The sequence below is a fragment of the Mytilus trossulus genome, chromosome 8 (assembly GCF_036588685.1).
Source record: "Mytilus trossulus isolate FHL-02 chromosome 8, PNRI_Mtr1.1.1.hap1, whole genome shotgun sequence".
Classification (NCBI taxonomy): domain Eukaryota; kingdom Metazoa; phylum Mollusca; class Bivalvia; order Mytilida; family Mytilidae; genus Mytilus; species Mytilus trossulus.
Window position 1 is genome coordinate 19,093,977 of NC_086380.1, and position 26,672 is coordinate 19,120,648.

A 26,672-nucleotide genomic window follows, 5' to 3' on the forward strand; every position below is an offset into this window, starting at 1 on the left:
AAATAGGCAAATGTAAACCTTCGATTATTCGTTGTGTCTGTTTCTTGTCGTTAGCGCACCTGTGAAGTCTACACCGGTTATGCTAAAGGGTGAAGCATCTTGAACTCTCTCCTTTGGTAATGGTGGAATTTCTGGTGCGGGATAAGATTTTCCGATTACTTTTCGGCACGTTACACATTTCGACAATATAGATTTCACGCACTGTCTTAATTTCGGAATCCAAAATGTTTGTTGTATGTATGCTAGAGTGATATTTATACCTGAATGTAGTGTGTTCTCATGTGCGTCTAACACTATCAAATGTGTAAGACGGTCCTTTGCTGGTAACAGATATGGAAACTTGACTGTTTCTCCTACTGTCGCATTGTCTATTCGGCGGCCACCACATCGTAATAATTGTTTTTCGTCTAGAAAAAGCTTTAATTGTCGCACAAGTGTTTTACGTTTTGTAGAATTATCTATACAATTTATTTAGTCACTAAATATTTTACCTTGTGTATATCTTATCCATAGGAATTTTCAATTTTCAATTTCATCACTACGTAACAAATATTTCTTTCGTTCGGTTTCCGTTGCTCTGCAGTTTGTTGCAAATCTCATTACATATGCGGTAATGCGGGTTAATTTTCTATAAGAATTTTACCGTTCGATATCTATGATTTCTCCTATACCAATACATACATTTTGAGTTTTCTCTATAGTTTCAATTTTGTCATCGTTCTCCGACATTGTTGTACATACACTAGACGTTACATTGTTTCCGTTCCATGTCGGCCAATCTTCTTTGCTGTTTAACCATTTGGGACCACTAAACCATATTTCATTCTGTTGCAGTTCTTCAGATGTTATACCACGTGTAAGCAGATCTGCGGGATTGTCTTTCGTAGGGCAGTATCTCCATACATTATCTCCACACAAACTTTTAATTTCTTCAATTCTATTTCGGATAAATTGTCTCTGTGGTTTTACGGATGTAAGCCAACTTAGTACGATTTGACTATCACTCCAAACTTGTATTTCACTGAAAGTTTCTGGAAAGTTTTTGCAGATATGATCAGCAAGCCTCGCTCCAATTACAGCCCCCATGAGCTCTAGTTTTGGTAAAGTTATAGTCTTGATAGGCGCAACTCAATTCTTTGCCATTACTATTGTTGGTTTTCTGTCATACATGATGTACACGCATGCGCCATACGCATGAGTTGAAGCATCGGTAAATACATGAAGAGTTGGTAAATTTCTGTTATTCTCGTTTTGTGTTTGAGTACTTCGATGAATCTCTGTTTCTAAGCTCGTTGCTAGATCTCGTGAAATTAATATCCATTTTGATTGGATGTCTTCCGGTAATATTTCGTCCCACTCCAAGTTAAGCTTCCAAAGTGATTGCATAAAGATTTCCGCTTTTACAGTAACTGGGCTTAATAGTCCAAACGGATCGAAAATCTTGGATTATTGCCGTAAAATATATCTTTTAGTCAGTTTTCCTTTTTTGTCCATCTCGAACGTGTTACTTTGATAAAACAACTTGTCCGATTTAGCGTTCCATTGCATACCAAGAATTTTAGGAAGCTCATCTTTGTCTAAGGTTTTTTCTTTGCTAGCGATTTCTTGTAATTTTGGACTGTTTGAATTCCATGAGCGTAGGTTAAATCCGCCTTTCGTAAGTAATTCTCTCGATCTCCTGTAATAATCTATTACGTCATTTTCGTTATCAAAGCTAGTTAAAATGTTGTCTACATATAACCCATTTTCAAGTGTATCTGAAAGTTTCCCCGGATTTTCCTTAACGTGCTTGAGAAGTGTGGCGCTCAAAATGAATGGCGAACATGTAGCACCGAAGAGTACGGACTTGAAGCGATATGTTATTAGCGGACTTGATGTGTTTGTAGGATCGCTCAGCCATAAGAACCTCGTTGCATCTCGGTCTTTCTCGTCGAGCTGTATTTGTAGAAATGCCTTTTCTAAATCTGATGTTGTAGCATATTTCTTAGCGCGAAATCTCATAAGTATTCCCGTAATATCATTCATAACAGATGGGTGTGTTTCTAAGCATTCATTTAGACTTGGATTATCTCTTCCATCTTTGCAGCTACAATCATAAACAATGCGTATTGGCGTAGTAGATTATTCCTTGGCAACAGAATGATGCGGGATATAGTGCACTGGTCGATCGGTAGGAAGTTTTGTTTCCTCAACCTTTTCAATAAAATGTCTTCTCTCCTGCTCCCTTATGATATCTCCATACATTTTCAATAAATCGGGTTTGTTTGCTAAACACCTAATAACGCTACTTGTCCTCCATGTTATGTGGTAGCGGAAGGAAATCTAGTTTCCATGGTAACTTAGCTGTGTACTTTCCATCTTCTAGTATTATAGACTTTTCTCCGTATTCTCGTACAACTTCCGACTGACTTTTAATGGTATCGCTTCCTGAAACCCCCAACGCTTCTAAGTTCCAAAACTTTTCCAAGTCGCAAACAACGGCTCTGTGATCAGTCAAAATATTCAACATTGCTGATTGTTTTGAACTACTTCCGTTTTTAGTTAGTACGGGTCCCGACAAGAGATAACCTATTTTCGACTTTACTGCGGTCGGTCCATTTCCTCTTATTATTTCGTCTTCAACTATTGACCAGTAATAGTCTGCACCAATCAATAAAGATATGTTAAACTTGTCTTCTGCGCATATCGGATGTGCGAGTCGTAAACCACGTAAGTATGGCAGTGCTTTGATTTCCTTTTGTGATTTTGTCTGAATAGGAGCGGCAATTTTCGGTACAATTATTACTTCTATTTCTATTCTTTGATTATCAACTGTTTCAATAGCTATGTTTGCTTTATCAAGATGATGAACTTGTCCTTCGTTTCCTCCAAATCCCGATATTTTCAGTGCAATCTTTTCGGTGGATTCAATTTCTAGTTTTCTAGCTAAATCTTCAGTTATGAATGAGTTTTGTGCTCCCTCGTCAAGTAGAATATTTGTCATGATAGATCGATTTTCGGACCAAACTGGAGTTACGGCAGTTTTCAGTAAAACATCTGTATGTGCAGTAACAGTAGAATGTAAGGATGTGGTTAGCTCCAGTGGCGTTTCCTCTACGGCGGTATGTGCTACGGTCATTTGTGTACTATACTGGTTTTCGGTCAAGCTCTTTGGTTCTGTGTTATGTACTTGTACATGTATACTCGTGTGATGTCTCTTTCCGAACTGGCGGCATTTAAATTCAGACTTATATTCAGCTACTCTATGATTTCCGAAACAGTTAAAACATACCTTTTTTCGCTTCACAATTTCTATTTGTTTCTCAACATCTTTCACGTTTTTGCATGTATTTGGATGATGGGATTCTTCACAAAAATAAACATTTTTTACGTGACTGTTTTCCGTTCTTTCCTTTAAATGTTTCGGCAATAAACGAAGCGGTCGGTAAAATTTCTAAATCTTCATTACTTGAACCTGTAGATTGTCCTGCGACCTGTACGCATACTTCCCTCTTTATTGCTGTTCTCAATGATTCGATGTCCCAGTCGTCGTTTCCGCGGTCTCGGGTTATGTTTTTTCGTACATAGGACGGCAACTTATTGTATATTATAGGCGTAAGAATAACTCCAAATGTACTCTCGTTTGTTCCTAACGATTCTAATCCGCGTATGCTACACTCAATTCTATCGGAAAAGTTTCTCAAACTGTCTGCGTTTGACCTCGGTGCGGGTAAATCAATTAAATTCTGAATATATGCGTTCGTGATTTTGTGGTTCTGACCAAACCTCTCTCTCAGTATTGATACGGCTTGATAGTAATTTGCATTTGTGAGTGGTAAACCGGCGATACATTGCGCGGCTATTCCCTGAATTTGATTTTGCAAATACGTAAATTTCTGCACGTCTGTTAATGTTTGGTTATCGTGTATTGTTGATTGATACGCATCCCAGAAAGGTTGCCAGTTTAACAAATTGCCTTTAAAATATGGTAGATTCAATTTTGGTAGCTTGTGGTAGATGCTAGAATTTGTTGCGCTCATTGACGATCTGTATTGCATATCATTATTCTGCATGGGATGTGGAGTTTTACATGTAGATGTGGAGTTGATAAACACAAAATCTGCTGCATTTGGATTTAAGTTCTGATTAGAGCTAGTTTCATTTGATTTGTTTTTCTGTTTTGAACTTGATGAATTGCGTACTTTTGTCAAAATTCGTTCTATATCTAAAACATACCGATCTGATTCTTCTATCTCTGCTTCCATGTTTTCCTCTGCAATCTCCTCTAAAATTTCATTATCAAGTTCTGAAAGAATATCCCTCTTCTTCTTCAATGTTTCACATAGGCTTTCTATTTCGTCACGTTGTGTTGTTTCTTTCTCTAATTCCTCTTCAATCTTTGAAATTAATCTCCTTGTTGCTCCTCGATGGCCCACTCGAATGGCTTTCTTTTTCGTCATTATCCTCTGGTCACAGCACCAATGTGACGGATGGGTTAACTAAAGTCTAGACAGGCAGTAAAACAACGTCTGGTTCGTTTGATCGTATAATCTCAACTCAATATAGCAACATGATACATAACAATAGCACAACGTTAACAGAAGATATGATGACGTTAACAATGTTAATGGAAACGGCGTTAAAAGTAGTTAACGTTAAAGTTAAACTGTCTCTAAATCACCGACACCAACAACGGGTTGTCCGATGTTTCTAAAAAATTCAGGACAGTTGGTTTCTGACCTAACAAACAATTTTACCCTTCGTCAGTTTTGCTCTAAATACTTTGGTTTTAGAGGTATAAGCCAAAATCTACATTTTACCCCTATGTTCTATTTTTAGCCATGCCGACCATCTTGGTTGGTTGGCAGGGTCAGGCCACACATTTTTTAAACTAGATATCTAAATGATGATTGTTGCCAAGTTTCATTAAATTTGGTCCAGTAGTTTCAGAGAAGATTTTTCTAAAAGTTTACGGACGACGGACGCCAAGTGATGAAAAAAGCTCACTTGACCTTTCAAGTCAGGTGAGCTAAAAACGGCAAAATTTTCTTAACATTACCAATTCTGGAGCAGCAACCCAGCAACCAGTTGTCCGATTCATCTGAAAATTTCAGGGCATATAGATCTGGTCTTGCTCTAGATGCTTTTGTTTCAGAGTTATAAGGGTGCTATAAACAGTTTCGTATAGAAAAAAATTTGGGTTATTCCCCCGACTAAAAATAGACATGGAGGGAAGTCCCTTTTTATCATATAATTGGTGAAAAATGATCATGTTTTTTGTTTTTGTTTGTAAAAATATGTTAATTAATTTCAATTAAAGCAGGTTTAATGATTAAAATAATTTAAAAAAAATAGATTAAATATACATGTTTTGAAGGGAGACAACACTGTAAACAGTCTGTTTTTTTGGCAGTGAAAAGTGAAAACTTATTTGCAGCCACTGTAGTTTTCAGGTAAAAATCTATGAAATTCATTCAATTTTGATTATGAAAAATGTGCAGGAATCATGTCTTCACTGGTGTGCACATGACCTGATTTCAGTTTTTTTAAGCTTAAATTAAGCAATTTTTTCCCAGTTTCTCTGGATAAAACTTTTTTATACTATTAAAAGTACACTTTATTTTTATTTCATTATAAACTAGAGAACATTCTGATTCCAGTGATGTCTAGTTTTATACAAGAATCTTTATCAATCAGTCCACCACTAATGGTCACTTATGCATGGTTCCTCAAAATATGACGTCATAGAAAAAACTGTTGATTGCACCCTAGGCCAAAATCTACAATGAGGCTTGTGGCCAAGTTTGGTTTTATTTGGCCCAGTAGTTTCAGAGAAGATTTTTGTAAAATTCAACGACGACGGACAATGACAGACGACAACGGACACCAAGTGATGAGAAAAGCTCACTTGGCCCTATGGGCCCGGTGAGCTAAAACTGATTATTATTTTGGTGAATTTGGTAAGTCGAAAGACCATTACTCTGCACTACATCATCAGACTGGAACAAAATATGAACTTGATATGCAAATTTTCATGTTAAATAGTTATCAAAGGTACCAGGATTATAATTTAGTACGCCAAACAATACATCAAATATCATATAAGTATCTTCAAACATGAATAAAGAGTTGAAAAACTGATTTGACGGACTGATGAATGGACAGAAAGACAGACGAATGGAGTTCACACCTAAAGTTCCCTTCGACTTCTTCGGTATGGGACTAAAAACAAATATGATTTACAGCAGCAAACTACAACCACTGAATGACAGGCTCCTGACTTTAAACAGGCACATAGAGATCTTGTCTGAAGGCGCAACCCTCCCCTAACCTTTGACAATGGTGTAGCAGTACCATACAGGTGAAACTGCGAGCAACTGCTCACTGATACACCAGCCTACCAAGAAATTTGTTGAGTGATGAATTTGAAACACATCACACAGTACAGCTGATTGATATTAGTACTTAAACCAAATTTCAGAAATCCTTGTATTGTAGTTCCTGAGAAAAATGAGACGAAAATGTTCAACTTGGCTATCATTTGTAAAATGATACAATTATTTGGTAAATAGGAAATTTTGAGTAATAATTCTGAAAACAAATCACAAGGTATAGCTGACTTACATATACTTTGAACTCAAGTTTCAGAAATCCTTGTATTGCATTTCCTAACAACTAGAGGCTCTAAAGAGCATGTGTCGCTCACCTTGGTCTATGTGAATATTAAACAAAGGAAGCAGATGGATTCATGACAAAATTATGTTTTGGTGATGGTGTTTGTACATCTTACTTTACTGAACATTCTTGCTGCTTGCAATTATCTCTATCTATAATGAACTTGGCCCAATAGTTTCAGTGGAAAAAGTTAGTCACAATTTACAAATTTTATGAAAATTGTTAACAATTGACTATAATAAAGGACAATAACTCCTTAGGGGTGAATGGACCATTTTCATCATGTTGACTTATTTGTAAATCTTACTTTGCTGAACATTATTGATGTTTACAGTTTATCTCTATCTATAATAGTAATCAAGATAATAACTAAAAACAGCAAAATTTCCTTAAAATTACCAATATAGGGGCAAAAACCCAACAACGGGTTGTCAGATTCATCTGAAAATTTCAGAGCAGATAGATCTTGACCTGATAAACAATTTTACCCTGTCAAATTTGCTCTAAATGCTTTGGTTTTTGAGTGATAAGCCAAAAACTGCATTTTACCCCTATACTCTATTTTTAGCCATGGTGGCCATCTTGGTTGGTTGGCCGGGTCACTGGACACAATTTTTAAACTAGATACCCCAATTTCGGAGAAGATTTTTATACAAAATAACAAAAATTTACTAAAAATTGACAAAAAATGACTATAAAGGGCAATAACTCCTTAAGGGGTCAACTGACCTTTTTGGTCATGTTGACTTTTTTTTAGACCTTACTTTGCTGAACATTATTGCTATCTCTATCTATAATAATATTCAAGATAATAACCAAAATCGGCAAAATTTTCTCAAATTGACCAATTCTGGGGCAGCAACCCAACAACAGGTTGTCCAATTCATCTGTAAATTTCAGGGCAGATAGATCTTGACCTGATAAACAATTTTACCCCCATGTCGCTTTGCTTTAAATGCTTTGTTTTTTTCAGATATGAGCCAAAATCTACATTTAACCCCTATGTTCTATTTTACGCCATGGCGTCCATCTTGGTTGGTTGACCGGGTCACCCGACACAATTTTTAAACTAGATACCCTTATGATGATTGTGACCAAGTTTGGTTTAATTTGGCCCAGTAGTTTCAGAGAAGAAGATTTTTGTAAAAGTTAACTAAGATTTACGAAAAATTGTTAAAAATTGACCATAAAGGACAATAACTCCTAAAGGGGTAAACTGACCATTTCGGTCATGTTGACTTATTTGTAAATCTCATTTTGCTGAACATTATTGCAGTTTACAGTTTATCTCTATCTAGATAATAACCATAAACAACAAAATTTCCTTAAAAATTACCAATTAAGGGGCAGCAACCAAACAACGGGTTGTTCGATTCATCTGAAATTTGCAGGGCAGATAGATATTGACCTGATAAACATTTATAAACCTTGTCAGATTTGCTCTAAATGCTTTGGTTTTTGAGTAATAAGCCAATTAGTGCATTTGACCCCTATGATCTATTTTTAGCCATGGCGGCCATCTTGGTTGCTTGATCGGGTCATCAGACACAATTTTTAAATTATATACCCTAATAATGATTGTGGCCAAGTTTAGTTTAATTTGGCCCAGTAGTTTCAGACAAGAAGATTTTTGTAAAAGTAAATGAAGCCGGACAACGCCGGATGCTGACGGAGGCAAAGTGATGAGAAAAGCTCACTTGGCCCTTTGGGCCAGGTGAGCTAAAAATGTGACATAAATTTTCAAAATGGCTGTTAAGTTTAAAACAATACAAAAGTTCGTAAACAGGCAGTTGTTGGGTGATGAATCTGAAAAGGCATCACTCTGTAAAGCTTACTTATATTCACCCTGAAACAAAATTTCAGATATCATTTTATTGCAGTTCCTGAGATAAATGTGACGAAAATATCATTGAACAGATTGAGTGATGGATGGATGCACAGAAGGAGGCACTAGATGGACAAACAAACAGAGGTGTAAAAATAAATTATTACCCCACTTTCTTAAAGCAGGGGTATAATAAGAACCAACTATAAAATGTAGTAACTTTGAATAATACCATATACTAATAAACTTTTGTCCTTGAAATTTCCTGATGTACATTTTTTTGTATTTCACATTTATCAAAACATCATTATATTGTTTTTGTATTTTATTTACACTATGTACATACATGACATTCAAAAACAAAAAGAATTATATAAATACTACCTCTTTATAACAGTAACAACTATAAACAGTCAGAGTTCAATATAACCAGAACATAAATAACTATCACAGTTTTTCATCTCTATCTTTACATTCATAACAATGACAAATATATGATGAATATGTATTAAACTATATGATTGGCTTTAGTGTAATTTTGACAAATCCAAACTTACAGCATAAACTTCTTTTATAAAACAAATTTTAGAGGCTGTTATAAAAGTGACAAAATCAAGTTAAAGAAGGCCATTTCGTTGAACCTTTTTGGTGTTTTGCTCCAAAATTAGAAAATACAAATAATCCACATTAAAGGGCAACACATATTTGGGCCTGAACTTTACAGTTAAAAGACAACTTGGTATGAGTAAAATAGCACTATGGTTTCCTGAAAAAGCATAAAGAGGAATGTTCCATTGTAGATTCAAAAATCAAATCAAAACATTTCAACTGTTTCAATTGATCTAGTTCCTATTATTCTCAGATTTGATAAAATAATCCTTTAGGTTAAAATTGAACATGGCTTTCATAAATTTTTATTGAACATAAAGAAATCCCATATTCATTTTGTAATAGAACAATGTCAATGTTTATTATTGAATATATTGTGTTGTGCTTAATTTTCTTGTCATTTTTATTTCACCATATATGAAGATTAATGTCTATCATTACACAAATGCATATATACAAAACAAGATTCCAATTTGAATATTTAAAGACCAAAAAAAATGACAATAATCGATCTCAACCATTACATCTGGCTGAAAATTCAAAAATCAAACCCATACTAACAAATGATAACAATATATTCTTAAATTCTAGATGAACTGTGAATTTTGATCATGTGAAAATAAAAACAGAATAACAACATTTCAGAATGGAATGTTCAGAGAATAAAAAGTTTCAACACTACTCCAACTAGATTAAAAAACATACACTACACTCAAACTTTACTCTCTTTAACACAGAATATACATCCTAAATTAGAACAAAATTTAATTATGATATTGCTTCAGTAACTGGTGAATTGTGTATGAGGTCATCTTAGTATTTTTCATCATATCAAACCTTCTTTCATTCAGCCAGTATCCTGTGTTAAAAGAATTAATTTCAAATTTTAAATTCAATTTCTATTAGACATCAGGCATCATGAATCAGGCATCATGTTTTTTTGCTTTGCTCACTGAACTGTACAAGAAAATTTGACTAAGCAAAACACACCTAGGTTTCCTGTAACACTATTTTGAAATCCTATATTTATTATACTCATCAATAAGCTAATTATCTATATTATCACATAGTTCCATTCTTGTTAACTCAGATTTAAAATGTATCAGTTAATACACTTCTTAGCTATATTATGCCATTTATAAAAAAAATTATCCACAACTAACATTCAACTCCAAGCAATCACCATGTTCGCATGTATTCATTTACACCAATACACTAGATCACCATAATTATTAGTACTGTAATAAGTTTTAAATCAAAGCACTTTTAATACTAATAAAACTCAGTAATGAATAAATATCATCTAGATACATTTGTACATCTACATTATAAATACTGGTACATACAATCTAGATTCATTTGTACAACTACATTATAAATAGGGCCATAATAAATAATAGGTTTGTTTGCCCAAACGCTACCTACCCAGAAAAAAGCTGCCTACTCAAATTCTTTTATTGTCCTGATTTGAAGAAGTTTTTTTTAATCAAATAGGCATGAAGACTAATAAACATATGATACTTTAATTTCATTTTTTGAAGAAAAAAAAAAGAAAATGCCTTCCTACCTACCCACTGTCTCAACCTTTGGGTAGGGTTTGGGCAAACCAAAATATTTTTAAGTATGGCCTAGAGGTACATACGCTCTATTTTATATTGAGAAAAATCCTTGATACATAATAGCAAGTGTGAGAATGTCCACAAGATATGTATGAGGTATGTCTAGAAAACTATGTGTGTCATCAAATTGAGTCATTCAGGACACACAATTCAATCATGACAGAAACTATCAATATAATGTAATATATAATTTCGTTAAACAGGGATTTACTTAAAGGTTTAATATAAACCTTTAGATTCAAATTCAATGGTTAAATCCAACACTTATATGTTCACAATCTCAACCTTTATTTCATGGTAAACACATTTTTTTCAACAAGAAAAACACTTTTGAGCCATTCACGAATTCACACCCTCAACAGCCTCAATCTGGATTCAATATACAAACTTCACCCCTCCATGGCAATGACCATTTTTGTTATGAAAAATCATAGGAATTAAAAAATGGGATATGAGCAACGATTATAGATGTAAATGACATTCTGAAATGATCACTGAATTCAAACCAGTTATTCATTGGATAGAACTAGAGGAAACAAAGAGCCAAAGAATGAAGATGACAAACAATATCTACTGTTCAATAAGTTGGAATATAATAAAGTCAATACACATATTAAATTTTCTTAAAATAATTCCAGCTAAATTATTTCTTTCATTTGTCATTTAGCCTGATATAATTCAAACAATATATTGGTCACACACATAAATCAAACATGAAGAATTCTTTACTTTTCAGCACATCTGACAGTGAAAGAAATATGAAAGTTTTATGTTAAAAATAACCACCATTTATAAATATAATAAACATATTATCAACAGGTTTGTACTAATGGAAAGCATACAACAGTAAGATTATAACACAAGTAGCTATCACACTCGCTAAAATTATTGTGTCTCTTCTTTTCCGTAAGTTTATTTTTTGCATTAATGTGTTAATGAGAGGAAACCGATCTGAAATCTAGTTAAGGAACAAAACAGATAACCATAAATATAACTTATAAATAACGTATCAGATTTATAAAATTGTAAGATAGTATTTAGTTGCATGCTACAGTTTTCAAATCAAACAAATTCTTCACATTGGTATCTAGTGGATGTTTGGCTTACAGGAAATCTCCTACTTCTTATTTTCATACTTATCTGTACATTTCTTTAAAATATACTTTTCATACAAACAATCCCGTTTAAATGTAAATTTATCTATTTGAAGTGGAACTCTGTCATATTTGTTGAAAGCTATACTCAATATTTCAATAAAGGCTTTCTTATTTATCTCCCTATTCCCATTGATTATTACTTCTGGAAATTGAGGTTTGTACTCAAATTTTGATCATGGAAAACTGATAACAATATTTATTTAAACTATATGCAAGCCCCATATATATTAATGATTATTAAAAATTTTGCATACAAATCTGCAGGCCAGACATATGAAAGCCTTGATTTGGTTAACAGCTTCACGAAAATATCTAATGTGAAGACTAAGTTATTTTTAATTGTATACCCTGTAAGCAGCCTTGGTGATAAACTCAGCATACACATACCTTTGTTCTCCTAAACTAAAGTACTCTTGCAACCACAAGGTCAAGGCTATTTTTGTCTAAATTTTGGGAACCTTATATTGGATTATAGAAATTTTACAGGCCTGAGTAGGTAGGCCTGCTGTCAAGCAAATATAATTATGTATTCATCTTGTTAATGTTTTAAAAAGGATACTCGCTAATGAATTCATTTTCTGTGTGATTGTTCCAAGAACTTTTCTCTGTGATTGTAAATTTTCTTTTGTTGCAATTGCTATACTGTGAAATAGAAATGAAAATATATAAAACATTGACAAACAGAACATAGAATTAAATAAGAAACACAAAGAGGACTCTTTTTACTAAAATGAATGTGGGAGGCAAGGAAAGATTTCCTTATTTCTAAACATTGGTTATGCAAACTTTATTTATACATATTTGACGTATGCAAAATTACTTAAAAAAAGGTATGTTGGTTTGGGGGTATTCAAGGAATCTTTGTACCCACTCTCATATCTGTTAATGGAATAGTCCAGATAATTTTTTATAACAATATGATCAAATGCAACAATCTTTTAAAGTTGAAATTTATTTTTTTTGGTGTTCCAACTGACATGTCTAATGAAGTTGTTTTTTGTTTTCCTTTTCTTCCTATTTGTCATTTTGACTGCAGGTCCCTTCACTGCTGATCATTTATATATGGACAGGTTTATCTTTTTGGTGTAGAGCACAAGTGAGTTTGTTTATTTAAATTCATTTTCAACTTTTAGACTAGAGATGATCTAGAGCTTAAATGTGTATGTTGGTAACACGTGTATTTGTGTAGTTGTTTCACCGACAGATATATGTATAGATTTTATCATACTTTTTTTTATAAAATTTCAATCTGTTTCATCAAGCTTTTTTATATATGCTTACCTTATTTGGTCATCTATCATTTTTTCTGAACTGAAATAGAAAAAAAACAGTTGTATCATTTCCAATATAAGAGGAGTGAAGATATATATAATAAGGGCAAAATAAAAACTTAAAATCAATCTAAAAGTAAACATTAATATGACAAACAAGAATGTTTCCATAGTACATGGATGCCCCACTTGTACTATCATTTATATGTTCATTGGACCATGAAATTGGGGCCAAAACTCTAGTTTTGCATTAAAATTTGAAAGATTATATCATGTGTACTAAAAAGTAAAATCACAAAAATACTGAAAACAGAGGAAAAGTCCATAATCACATGGCAAAATCAAATGACAAAACACATCAAAAACGAATGGTCAAGAATTTTAATATTCCTGACTTGGTACAGGCATTTTCAATTGTAGAAAAGTTTCAAGTTGATTTAACTTCAACTTCATCAAAAACTACTTTGACCAAAAATTGGACGGACAGACAATAAACAGATGAATGAATGGACGCACAGACCAGTTAACGTAATGTCCCTCTTCTGTTGTAGGTGGAGCGTAAAAATACAGCAACCACAAAACTCTACACAGAAATAAAACATGAACCATACCAAAAGCTTTAGGTAATCTCAGGTATTTATGATAAAATGACAAAATCTAAAAACGTGAAATAATGAAATAATGAAAAGTCAATATGCAGAAAGTTTGGAGTTTTGATAGTGGTAATCAATATGTCACATTTGATCATTAAAATACTAGAATCTGAGAATTTACAAAATGCATCCAAAAATAGAATTTTTCTATTGTTTGCAAGAACATTTTAAATTTTAATTTGGAATTACCAATGTATTGAGTAAGAGGTAGCATCACCTAAGTTGGGTCTTTGTAAAATAAGAGCTTCAGTGAGCTAACACCAAATAGTTCTTATTTTCTTTATGTATCAGAAATTACCAGATAAGTTCATTTACCTCCGTATGTGATCATGTTCTTTTAAATACATATCTGTTCTTCTATTCAAACCAGAGGAATTTTTATAAGCACTGAAAATAAAGCAAATATGAAGTATAGTCTAAACATGTTAAAATAGATCTCTTATCATTTCTTTACACGTCTATAATGTTAAAATAATCATTCGAAATAAATTTCTTCACAGAAACAGTACAATCAATCCTCACATATAACTACTTGATTTCCCTTTTTTTGTAACATTCATTGACCAGATGCTTCATGATACTATAGCTAAAATAGGAACAACCCAGTTCAAAATTTAGCATCAATGGCTTGAAAATTACTAATTTGCTTTGCCTATAACTCTTACAGTGTTCATTTTTGCCTAGTGTTTAACATTAAAAAGACATTAATTTTCTGATCCAGGGCCTTTAATAGCTGACTATAGGACATTGGCTTTGCTCAATGTTGAAGGCCATACAGTGACCTTTAGATGTTAGTTCTGTATCATTTTGTCTCACTTGGAGAGTTGTCTCATTAGCAATCATACAACATTTTCTTTTTTATATAAGAAAATATATTTCCAGCCAAATATTAAAATTCCCAAGCAAACAAGACAATCAAGCTAGTTTTAATTCTTTGGATATTAATATATATCATGTTTCAATTATCCCCAAAGATCTGATATATAAATTTAAAACAAACCCTCTATATACATTGTCCATGTATTATATAACAAACCTAATATCTCGTCTGACAGAGCCTAACAAATCTTCTCTTTCCCTTATTGCTGATATATTAGCCTTAGTTTTATGGAACTCATGTGATTTAAAACAAACCTAATATCTCATCTGACAGAGCCTAACAAATCTTCTCTTTCCCTTATTGCTGATATATTAGCCTTAGTTTTATGAAACTCATGCGATTTAAAACAAACCTAATATCTCGTCTGACAGAGCCTAACAAATCTTCTCTTTCCCTTATTGCTGATATATTAGCCTTAGTTTTATGAAACTCATGCGATTTAAAACAAACCTAATATCTCGTCTGACAGAGCCTAACAAATCTTCTCTTTCCCTTATTGCTGATATATTAGCCTTAGTTTTATGGAACTCATGTGATTTAAAACAAACCTAATATCTCATCTGACAGAGCCTAACAAATCTTCTCTTTCCCTTATTGCTGATATATTAGCCTTAGTTTTATGAAACTCATGCGATTTAAAACAAACCTAATATCTCGTCTGACAGAGCCTAACAAATCTTCTCTTTCCCTTATTGCTGATATGTTAGCCTTAGTTTTATGAAACTCATGCTATTTAAAACAAACCTAATATCTCGTCTGACAGAGCCTAACAAATCTTCTCTTTCCCTTATTGCTGATATGTTAGCCTTAGTTTTATGAAACTCATGCGATTTAAAACAAACCTAATATCTCGTCTGACAGAGCCTAACAAATCTTCTCTTTCCCTTATTGCTGATATGTTAGCCTTAGTTTTATGAAACTCATGCGATTTAAAACAAACCTAATATCTCGTCTGACAGAGCCTAACAAATCTTCTCTTTCCCTTATTGCTGATATGTTAGCCTTAGTTTTATGAAACTCATGCGATTTAAAACAAACCTAATATCTCGTCTGACAGAGCCTAACAAATCTTCTCTTTCCCTTATTGCTGATATGTTAGCCTTAGTTTTATGGAACTCATGTGAGTTATAACAAACCTAATATCTCGTCTGACAGAGCCTAACAAATCTTCTCTTTCCCTTATTGCTGATATATTAGCCTTAGTTTTATGGAACTCATGTGAGTTATAACAAACCTAATATCTCGTCTGACAGAGCCTAACAAATCTTCTCTTTCCCTTATTGCTGATATATTAGCCTTAGTTTTATGGAACTCATGTGAGTTATAACAAACCTAATATCTCGTCTGACAGAGCCTAACAAATCTTCTCTTTCCCTTATTGCTGATATATTAGCCTTAGTTTTATGGAACTCATGTGAGTTATAACAAACCTAATATCTCGTCTGACAGAGCCTAACAAATCTTCTCTTTCCCTTATTGCTGATATATTAGCCTTAGTTTTATGGAACTCATGTGAGTTATAACAAACCTAATATCTCGTCTGACAGAGCCTAACAAATCTTCTCTTTCCCTTATTGCTGATATATTAGCCTTAGTTTTATGGAACTCATGTGAGTTATAACAAACCTAATATCTCGTCTGACAGAGCCTAACAAATCTTCTCTTTCCCTTATTGCTGATATATTAGCCTTAGTTTTATGAAACTCATGCGATTTAAAACAAACCTAATATCTCGTCTGACAGAGCCTAACAAATCTTCTCTTTCCCTTATTGCTGATATATTAGCCTTAGTTTTATGAAACTCATGCGATTTAAAACAAACCTAATATCTCGTCTGACAGAGCCTAACAAATCTTCTCTTTCCCTTATTGCTGATATGTTAGCCTTAGTTTTATGAAACTCATGCGATTTAAAACAAACCTAATATCTCGTCTGACAGAGCCTAACAAATCTTCTCTTTCCCTTATTGCTGATATATTAGCCTTAGTTTTATGAAACTCATGCGATTTAAAACAAACCTAATATCTCGTCTGACAGAGCCTAACAAATCTTCTCTTTCCCTTATTGCTGATATGTTAGCCTTAGTTTTATGAAACTCGTGCGATTTAAAACAAACCTAATATCTCGTCTGACAGAGCCTAACAAATCTTCTCTTTCCCTTATTGCTGATATATTAGCCTTAGTTTTATGAAACTCATGCGATTTAAAACAAACCTAATATCTCGTCTGACAGAGCCTAACAAATCTTCTCTTTCCCTTATTGCTGATATATTAGCCTTAGTTTTATGAAACTCATGCGATTTAAAACAAACCTAATATCTCGTCTGACAGAGCCTAACAAATCTTCTCTTTCCCTTATTGCTGATATATTAGCCTTAGTTTTATGAAACTCATGCAATTTAAAACAAACCTAATATCTCGTCTGACAGAGCCTAACAAATCTTCTCTTTCCCTTATTGCTGATATATTAGCCTTAGTTTTATGGAACTCATGAGAGTTATAACAAACCTAATATCTCGTCTGACAGAGCCTAACAAATCTTCTCTTTCCCTTATTGCTGATATATTAGCCTTAGTTTTATGGAACTCATGAGAGTTATAACAAACCTAATATCTCGTCTGACAGAGCCTAACAAATCTTCTCTTTCCCTTATTGCTGATATATTAGCCTTAGTTTTATGGAACTCATGAGAGTTATAACAAACCTAATATCTCGTCTGACAGAGCCTAACAAATCTTCTCTTTCCCTTATTGCTGATATATTAGCCTTAGTTTTATGGAACTCATGAGAGTTATATCAAACCTAATATCTCGTCTGACAGAGCCTAACAAATCTTCTCTTTCCCTTATTGCTGATATGTTAGCCTTAGTTTTATGGAACTCATGAGAGTAATCCTGTAGGATATCTCTGTGTCTCTGTAAAGTATGGAGTAGAGCAGCACTAGGGGAACTCATACTGATATTCTGTGTGTAGTCAGACATTCTATCATTCACATCTTGTAACTGAAAAACAAAATTACTATTATAAATTTAAGAAGATGCCATATGATTGCCAATGAGACAACTCTCCACCAGAGAACAAATGACAATTGTGACAATTATGTGCTACCCTATGGATTCAACAATGAGCAAAACAGCTATAAAAGATCTTCAATGATGTTATTGTTTTTCTATTGTTTGGAATGTGCTTAAATAATGTGAAGCAGGATTCCTTCCAAATCCAGAGCACCTTAGATCTACTACAGATTTTGGTGGTTGCACATTCTTTAGCTTTCTATGTGTTAATTAGTATACTGTTTGTCTCTATTTGATTGTTTTACATTTTTGATTGTAAGTATACTGTTTGTCTTATTTGATTGTTTTACATTTTTGATTGTAAGTATACTGTTTGTCTTATTTGATTGTTTTACATTTTTGATTGTTAGTATACTGTTTGTCTTATTTGATTGTTTTACATTTTTGATTGTCAGTTTACTGTTTGTCTTATTTGATAGTTTTACATTTTTTATTGTCAGTTTACTGTTTGTCTTATTTGATTGTTTTACATTTTTTATTGTCAGTTTACTGTTTGTCTTATTTGATTGTTTTACATTTTTTATTGTTAGTTTACTGTTTGTCTTATTTGATTGTTTTACATTTTTTATTGTCAGTTTACTGTTTGTCTTATTTGATTGTTTTACATTTTTGATTGTTAGTATACTGTTTGTCTTTATTTGATTGTTTTACATTTTTTGTCATTGATGTTTGAATATTCCTTTGTTATTTTTTGTCTCTCTTGTCTTGCTTTGATATGAAATGGTTGGAAAAATGTACATTAAGAATTGGAAATATTTTTAACTGTGCTAATTCCCTCAAAAGTTTCCTCTAAACTCGCTTGCTTGAATTGGATTTTGGAACCAGTCAAATTTCTCCAAATGTCAGGGTTGATCTAGGGTTTATGGGAAGGTGGGCATATTTTCTATAATGATATAGATTGTGCAAGGAATAAGGATTTCTAAATATTTATTACAGTTTAATGCAAAACTTTGGTATTTTCCCCCCTCTTCATCCACCCTCACTGAATTTTCCCACTGATCATGCTGAATTTTGAACTTTGTCTTTGGATAACATGATAAAGCTAACTCAATAAGATATTCAATAGTCCATTTAATGTTCAATTTACAGAATTTTGCCTCAATCGCAAGTCTATCGAATTATTTTTAGATAAACAGACTTCTTACTATAGTTCCCACCTAGATCAACCACAAGTACTTGTAGGGGGCACTTACCTTTGATAACAGCTGTTCAATCTCCATGGCCATTGTATCAAACATGTGCTCACTACTAAGATTTATTAATAAGGGGAGATAACTACTCACCTTTGATAACAGCTGTTCAATCTCCATAGCCATTGTATCAAACATGTGCTCACTACTAGATTTATTAATAAGGGGAGATAACTACTCACCTTTGATAACAGCTGTTCAATCTCCATGGCCATTGTATCAAACATGTGCTCACTACTAGATTTATTAATAAGGGGAGATAACTACTCACCTTTGATAACAGCTGTTCAATCTCCATGGCCATTGTATCAAACATGTGCTCACTACTAGATTTATTAATAAGGGGAGCTGACTCACTGAAAATATATCAGTAAAAAAAATTTATATAAATCATATTAATATTTACATTTATATATATATCTGAAAATTTCATATTGTAACAATTTTTCATAATGTTGAAATTAAAAATTAACTTTGAATACGATTGAAACTAAATAATCAACAAAATTTTAGTTTTAATTGTAAAGATATTAACATTCATAACATTCATCATGTTTAGCAATTAATACTTTTTGCAGAGAAAAAAAAAGAAACACTAATGTACAATGTATTATATTGAATAAAAATTCCAGAAGTTGGAATGTGTCTTTTCATTTTGTAGTATAAAGATCACCATATTCTAGGACAAATTCACATGAATTTCAGACAATGCTCACATAATCATGGAATTTCTATACCTATATAAGTGTACATACAATGTATATGTATATATATGTATATGATTACACAATGAAAGCAAGAAAAATCTTGTATACTTCCATCATACAGGCATTCATGACTCAAATTTGCTATACTGAAATGCAAGGTCTTACAACAAGCATGACAAGCAAATACATGTACCAAGGTATAATAACTTTAGTTTGGTATTATCATTCCATAAATGATTTTCCATAAATGATTTAGCCTGACATGAAGCTCTTAAAATGCACTTCATTAGATTCATAAGCTATGATTGTATAATGTGTAACATATAATCATATAATAAATCCATAAAGACAGCAAATAAATATAAGACACAGATGAAGGGAGGAGTTAAAATTTTCTTTACCAGGAAAGTCAAAGGTCAAGTACATGTACGTGTATAATCATGACAATGCATCAGTGTAATCAAAATTGAAAGTCAATTCCCACACCTTAGGCCAACACTACAGTGAACCCACACTTTTCTCTCAATTCTGTTAAGCAATCTTAATCATTAAAACTGTATTTTAATTTTTAAAAATCTATCATATGCGTATAACATGTATAACAGAGTCAGCATTGTTCTCTTTTGAAGTCTGAATTTTAAAAATATGACCATCACCACTGTCAGAGAAATACTGAAGCTTTTAATTCCAAGCTGAGGAAAGTAAATGAATGGACTACATCATATATGAATGAGTAAGCAGTTTCTCTAATTTTTAGCAATTGTGGTTCACTTGATCATGTTGATCTCAATTCTTCATTGATCAAAAAGATTCATGATTTTTTTAAAAGTAATTGAAAATGAAATTGAGGACAACTAACAAACATGTATCATCTAAAAGCCATTACTACGGCATTAGGAGAAACAGATGCAAAAGTGACCTGACTTCTGCATTCTATCTTATAATTGAAACATAAACTGTCTCTTGAGGATTAACCCTTTCAACGCTACACAAAAAAATAGAAAAATGGCTGCTGCTGCTGCATTTTTTTTTAGTTCATTCATTAGAACAGTATTTTCCTTTTCAGACTGCTGTATCTTTTTTATTATATGAGATACAGAGAAAGTTATTGCATGAAAAATGCTCAGGAGAGCATGAACTGTAATGATAGGCAATTATTTTACTAAAATTTTTATCAGGTTACCTGCGTTTTCAGGTAATTAACAGGTAAAAGGTGTAATTTATTACATTTGTGTTGAATTTTGAATAAAAACTACTTTTAGTCTTCATTTATTTTGTTGTTTTATCTGCCATATTGTAAAGAAGACACCAATTGCCCGATTCAGTAGCGTATTGTACCATACATAACGTTTTATTTAATCGTGGCACAAATAAATAGCTCCGTGCTAAAAAATTTCAGTCAACCTGCGTTTTCCCCCCTTTTTCTACGTCTCGTATTGATCGATCAAATCATATTTCCCATACGAATTTAATGTAATAAACACATTGAGATAACAAAAAAACTTTTAACTAATCCTTGTTGTTAGTTTCGCCAAGGAAATGCTGAAATTTTTCCATATTTACAGCTTCGTTTCCGATTTCCACCATTTGCATTTGTCAAAATATTTGTTTTTATTTTCCTTCTATTTTCCTTCTACTGCATGATTTTACTATAAAAATTGTCGGGATTTCAAGCGCAAATGAGACCTTGCATATCCTAGATTCAAACGATGAAAAATTAGAGAGAACCCGAATGAAAACCGAATGGTTTAAGAGTCCTTATGAAAAATCCTTTTTCATCGCAGCATATGCCGCGAAAAGCAGTGGCGAACGGTGTACGTCATCGCGGCATATGTCGTGTATAGCGTTGAAAGGGTTAATATTGTATCATGTTTGCTCAGACTGTAGTAGAATCTATATCATGAATGTATATATATCATAGGTATGAATGTCATGAAAGTTGAATGAGTTGCCCATTATGTAAAATAGTATGAAGTTACCTTTTAGTTAAAGTGTGTTCCTCATTTGGTTTGCTAAATGATCATTACAAAATAAACCAATTAATCGTATGTACATTGCAATTATCATTTGTTAAAGTGAGGAGGGAAATATTAGAATGTCAGATTATGAAAATTTTACTTTGTATATTTAACCAGATTAATAGATTGAAGAAAAACAAGATAGAAATACCCTATTTGTATAATAAAAAAAAGAGTTGTTGTTTGTGCACTTTTATAGCACATGTTAGTTTATTCACCAAATCTAACAAAACAAACATTTGTAAGCATTTTGGTTAATATTGCCAGGATACATATGACTATAACATGTGTAGATATATATATATACATTTGTACATGTAAAACAAAATTATATATCTACATGTATAATCAAATATTACTTGATACATACTTTCCATAATCAATATGTGATGAATAATTTGTTCCTAGTTTACTGAAGGATACCAGCTTCAAATCAATCTCATTCTCTAACTGTCTGGCTTGTTTACGTAAATCTGAAATAAATATCTTTTCAGTTAAAAATCAATATTACAGTAAGTCATGAACTTTATAATATATTGTACCATGGAAAAATATCATAGGAAGACATGTGAATTCAGCTTAAACTAAACAAGTTTTATAGTATGTACAGTAAAGTAGTCAATACAATTTTGTTTATCAAATCACCAATGCCATGTATACATTGTACATTTCTTTATTTTAACTCACATCAAAATCAGCTGATCAAAATGTTTTGCAAACTTAAGATCTTTAGACATGTTAGATATCAAAAAAGTTGTCTGATTTGTTATTTTACCAGTTTTATTCTATCCCTGATTAAGAAACTTTGACTTTAAATTTAAAGTTGGCAGTCACTTATATGCCAGGATACTAAAATAAATTTTTAAAGTTCTTTATATGGTTTCAGTTCTTATACATCATTGTGCATTCTTAACTTTCAAAGATTTAAATTTTTAGCATGTTTAGAGTTGCTGATGAAAGTCAGTCAAGAAAAAATCCCTGAAGGTATGTAGTGTTATATCTATTTTTTTAAGAGAATAATGATCATACATGTAGTGTGGATTCCTATAATCATCAGTGTTCTAGCTAGGCCGTTTTCAGAGGGCGCGGCGCCCGCCCTTTTCCGAGTGGCGCCCTGTGCCCTTTTTACAGTTTCCAGGGCGCCCTGCCTTTTTTGAAGATCGATTGTATATTAATTTGTTCGTATTGATATGATACGCTAATTTCTAAATTTTACCTGGGGAAAATTTTATGACTTTGTTTATGACCCCAAGCTAATCAATAGTGTCATAATCTGTTGTTAAAGGTAATCCGCTTATTGGATGGGTCATTAATGATCATCAACATTAATTCGTTCAAATAGAATCGGTCAGTCTTTGAAGAAATGTGCATACAACAACTTGGGCACAATTTGCGATGTTTACCGTAGTTTCATGGAGGAAACGTAATGAAAGAAAGTTAGAAAACCATAATAAACTCGTTGAAGACATTGTTTTACTTGTTTTCTGTAAAATAAACAGAAAATGCAGACGTATTAGTCATTGACTGCCTTCATTTTTGTTACGAAAATAACAAAATCGACCGCCATATTGTGATCATATTTACGTACTGTTTATAATCCTCCAAAGAAGGAGCACACCTGAATAAAGAAAGATAACTCAATCTGATTTTTTTCCTAGCATTGAGTAACCCATTTACATATTCTAAAATATGTCTCCATACTTCTTGCTTAAGAATATATATGTTTAGGTATTTATTTTGAGTTATGGGAAAAGTTAAAGAGGGTCTTAGTAGCAGTGTTGGTAGGGTGCCTTGGTCATCTTTTTCTGTATTCTTTATTTTTGATACTATTTTTCACTGTTGCTTTATATCCTAAAATTGTGAATTTACTGAGCACAGCTGTTTTGTGCTGTATTGCCATTAAGCACATCAGGGGTAGAAAGGTGAAACTAGTAAAATGTGGTAGACCATAGAAACAGTATGAAACAGGTCTCCTTTCAAAACATACTGCATATAAAGTTCAACTGTGCCAAGCAATAATCAAAAAACTTGTGTGACAAGCTGCTTGACAAGTTTTTCAGCCTTAAAAGTAGAAAGATAGAGTTTTATATGGGCTAATGATGTTGTTCTTGTATAACCTGTGATTCAACGAATAAACACAAATGTTTGATTAACATCTTTTATTAAAATATGCCCTTTTCATATTATCATATCGCGCGTTAAACGCCCTTTTTCAGGATTGGCACCCTGTCCTTTTGAAAACCTAGCTGGAACACTGATCATGATCATAATAATGTGTAATGCATACATATACATGTACATGTGCTTTCCCTGTCAATACAAGATGTTTTACAGGTCGTGCATGTACTATCAGAGTTCGCGAAAACCGTCGGTCCTGTCGGTCCTGACCGCCAAAATGAGGCTCGGACCAGTATGTTGTCCACTTGTGACGGTCCCGATGACCGATGCAAAAACGGCCGTTGCAGTGCCTATGTCGGCACGTTTTTTACATCGGTTATCAGATGGACCGTTTTTTCATTGGTCATTAGATGTACCTGCCGGTAATTTCCGGTACTGGTTTCCGATTTTTATTATAAACAAACCAACTGACCAAGGCGGCGAGCCACATGTGGCCTATCAAATTTGTTCAAGGAGCTGTTCCTGGCAAATGATCGGCGGTGGAACCTTATATAATAAATACAGTTAATTTCCGTTGAAATAAGTTATTGATTTTATTTCAGGATAAAATTGACAGATTTTGTAGGACCAGCAAAAAATTTGTAGGACCGGCATATAATCTTGCTTTGTCAGTCCTATGACTGACGGATCAAAAAAAGTTTTCGCGAACTCTGTACTATCATGACTATTCAGTAGGCAAATGTTTTTTGGGTTTTTTTTTAAGACCTTCCCAGCAATGTAATTTTGTTCTGCTCAGTTCTTACATGTACATGCATCTAATCAACAGAGAATCTATGCTTATAAATATACAATGTACATGATATATGCATGTTAAATTTTATGTCAAAAGCAGCAGATGTGCATGATGACAAACGTTAGAATAATACTTAACATTTAATTAGAGTTTTTTTCATCCGTCAAGTCATGGGACTGACAAAGTGAGATTATATGTTAGTCCTACAAAATCATTCAATTTTATCATTTGAACTGGTGACAGAACATGCTGAAAAGTTCTGTGTGCATAATTAACATGTCATGAGTTTTGTTTAAGTCATCCCTATTGTTTTGCCAACTTGCAGGTCAGGTTTTCGTTCTCACTCGTATTGCTTCATATATATTTGGCTTCATCTGAAGGTTCCACCACAAAAGTTTGCCAGGGACAGCTTCATGAACAATTTAGAAAGGCCACATGTACAAATGTAAGCTGGCCTAACAAAAGTTTGTCAGGAATGTCTTCAAGACCAATTTTGATAGAGTACATGTACATTTAGGAACTGCAAATTGTGGCTGATTTTCCATTAGTCATTGGGATAGTCAGAGATTGCCCTGATGTTCAACGGCAGAAACTTGCATACATGAAGAGATATTTAAGAAAAATTAACAGATTGATGACCAATTTATATAATTCCAAGCCAAAAGACAGTCGGCCACCCCTAGAAGCAACGAAGTAGCGCATCTACATTGGATGGGCAAATATCCACTTTTTGATATGGGACAAGCTCTGCGGTCCCAGGGCCCAGCTTGTCTGGCAAAACAGCCATTGGACGTCAGAGTAATCTGGGACTATCATTGACACAGCCCAAAGCGATCAGAACTCTGGCCCTGTTTACTGGAAAAAGTTCTCTATGCATTTTCAAAATTTGAATATTCTTTCAACTCTGTTCAGACAGCAGTCCTAAAGTAAACAAATTACTTAATTAGAGTGACCCCTACTTATAATCAGAACAACACTATATTTATGTAATGAATTCGTGCGATATGCCAATGTGTCAATTAGATTGTAAGTTCATACTGTTTTCTTAATAATAAGGTTCCATATGGTTTGGTTTAAATTATTAGGATTTATTTTTTAGCAGTCATGATAGGATGTAAACAACCAAACAAAGGGCACCGTGGAAAGGCCATTTGAAATATTTCAGAAAAAATCATGACATCCTTATGTTCATTGAATGAATAATGTAAATTATGTATAGTGCTCGTCACAAATTATGCCATGGCACGATGAACTACGCAAAATAATGCACCTTCCCATAGGTTTCCCATATCTGCCATTACTTCCACGGTGTCGTAATCTCGCGAGAATTATGTTCGAATCAAAGACGGATTGACGATGAGAAGAGTCCGGAAAGCAATACAAACCGTTAAAATTCAGAGTTAATTATAAAGACGTTGTTAATTGTACCAAGTCAGAAATATGACAGTTGTTATCCATTCGTTTCATGTGTTTGGACTTTTGATTTTGCCTTTTGCTTTTTGATTTTCCTTTTTGAATTTTCCTCGGAGTTCAGTATTTTTGTGTTTTTACTTTTTAATTGATTAATTAGTTATTTATTCCCTTGTTTTAATATTTGAAAATCTTGTATTATCAGTTAATATTCTAAAAAAAAACCATTAAAAACATCCTGCAGACAAAGCTTCAAACGCTATTCTGAAATCTTATGCATCATGTTGAATGTGGGCAGTATTTGGAAAAAAGATATATTTTTTTGAAATCCTATTATTGCAAGTGCCTTATCAAAGAATTGCCAATTTGGATAATCCCATGCACATGAACGCAACTTTTGATGAGTCTGAAATAAAGCATTCTACACCGAGGAACATGTGATTAGTAAACTAGACTTACTAAGGCTTTAACAACATTTATATAATTCGGAGATGGATTTTTCAAGCAGGTTGAAAACTTTCCTATGGAAACAAATTGTGCATCTCTCCTGAACAACATTGTCTTATGTGTCGGGAGTTCATTCAAACACTTGTAAAACACAAGCTGATCAATCAGTTATAATTTCACCTTCCGCAGGTATTCTGATGGTGTTCTTTCCATTAACAATCCAAACTTTTCTGATTTTTATCCAATC

At 33.0% G+C, this 26,672-nt stretch overlaps 3 protein-coding genes across 3 annotated transcripts; all 3 read right to left on the reverse strand.

The window, feature by feature from the left end:
• Positions 1-1,446: 1,446 nt before the first annotated feature.
• On the reverse strand, positions 1,447-3,118 carry LOC134727420 (uncharacterized). Its single transcript, XM_063591802.1, has 2 exons — positions 2,289-3,118; positions 1,447-2,086 (listed from the first exon to the last, which is right to left on the reverse strand). The coding sequence occupies exons 1-2, from the start codon at positions 3,116-3,118 to the stop codon at positions 1,447-1,449; spliced, it is 1,470 nt and encodes a 489-aa protein (XP_063447872.1).
• Positions 3,119-3,347: 229 nt separating this feature from the next.
• Positions 3,348-4,439, reverse strand: LOC134727422 (uncharacterized). Its single transcript, XM_063591803.1, has one exon. The coding sequence runs from the start codon at positions 4,437-4,439 to the stop codon at positions 3,348-3,350; it is 1,092 nt and encodes a 363-aa protein (XP_063447873.1).
• A 4,398-nt stretch (positions 4,440-8,837) lies between these two features.
• LOC134680661 (Golgi SNAP receptor complex member 1-like) lies at positions 8,838-25,903 on the reverse strand. The gene is made up of 8 exons (XM_063539795.1): positions 25,839-25,903; positions 22,028-22,130; positions 19,204-19,288; positions 17,471-17,670; positions 14,104-14,175; positions 13,146-13,175; positions 12,424-12,506; positions 8,838-11,658 (listed from the first exon to the last, which is right to left on the reverse strand). The coding sequence occupies exons 1-8, from the start codon at positions 25,864-25,866 to the stop codon at positions 11,534-11,536; spliced, it is 726 nt and encodes a 241-aa protein (XP_063395865.1). The 5' UTR covers positions 25,867-25,903; the 3' UTR covers positions 8,838-11,533.
• Positions 25,904-26,672: the final 769 nt, after the last annotated feature.

Coding starts and splice junctions, on each gene's coding strand:
- LOC134727420 (XM_063591802.1), bottom strand. CDS start 3,118: ATGACCGTAGCACATACCGCCGTAGAGGAAACGCCACTGGAGCTAACC. Junction 2,087..2,288: donor CCACATAACATGGAGGACAA/GTAGCGTTATTA, acceptor TTATGATTGTAG/CTGCAAAGATGGAAGAGATA.
- LOC134727422 (XM_063591803.1), bottom strand. CDS start 4,439: ATGACGAAAAAGAAAGCCATTCGAGTGGGCCATCGAGGAGCAACAAGG.
- LOC134680661 (XM_063539795.1), bottom strand. CDS start 25,866: ATGGCAGATATGGGAAACCTATGGGAAG. Junction 14,176..17,470: donor TCTGTCAGACGAGATATTAG/GTTTGATATAAC, acceptor CTTTATTTTCAG/TGCTTATAAAAATTCCTCTG. Junction 12,507..13,145: donor ATGATAGATGACCAAATAAG/GTAAGCATATAT, acceptor TCTATTTCACAG/TATAGCAATTGCAACAAAAG.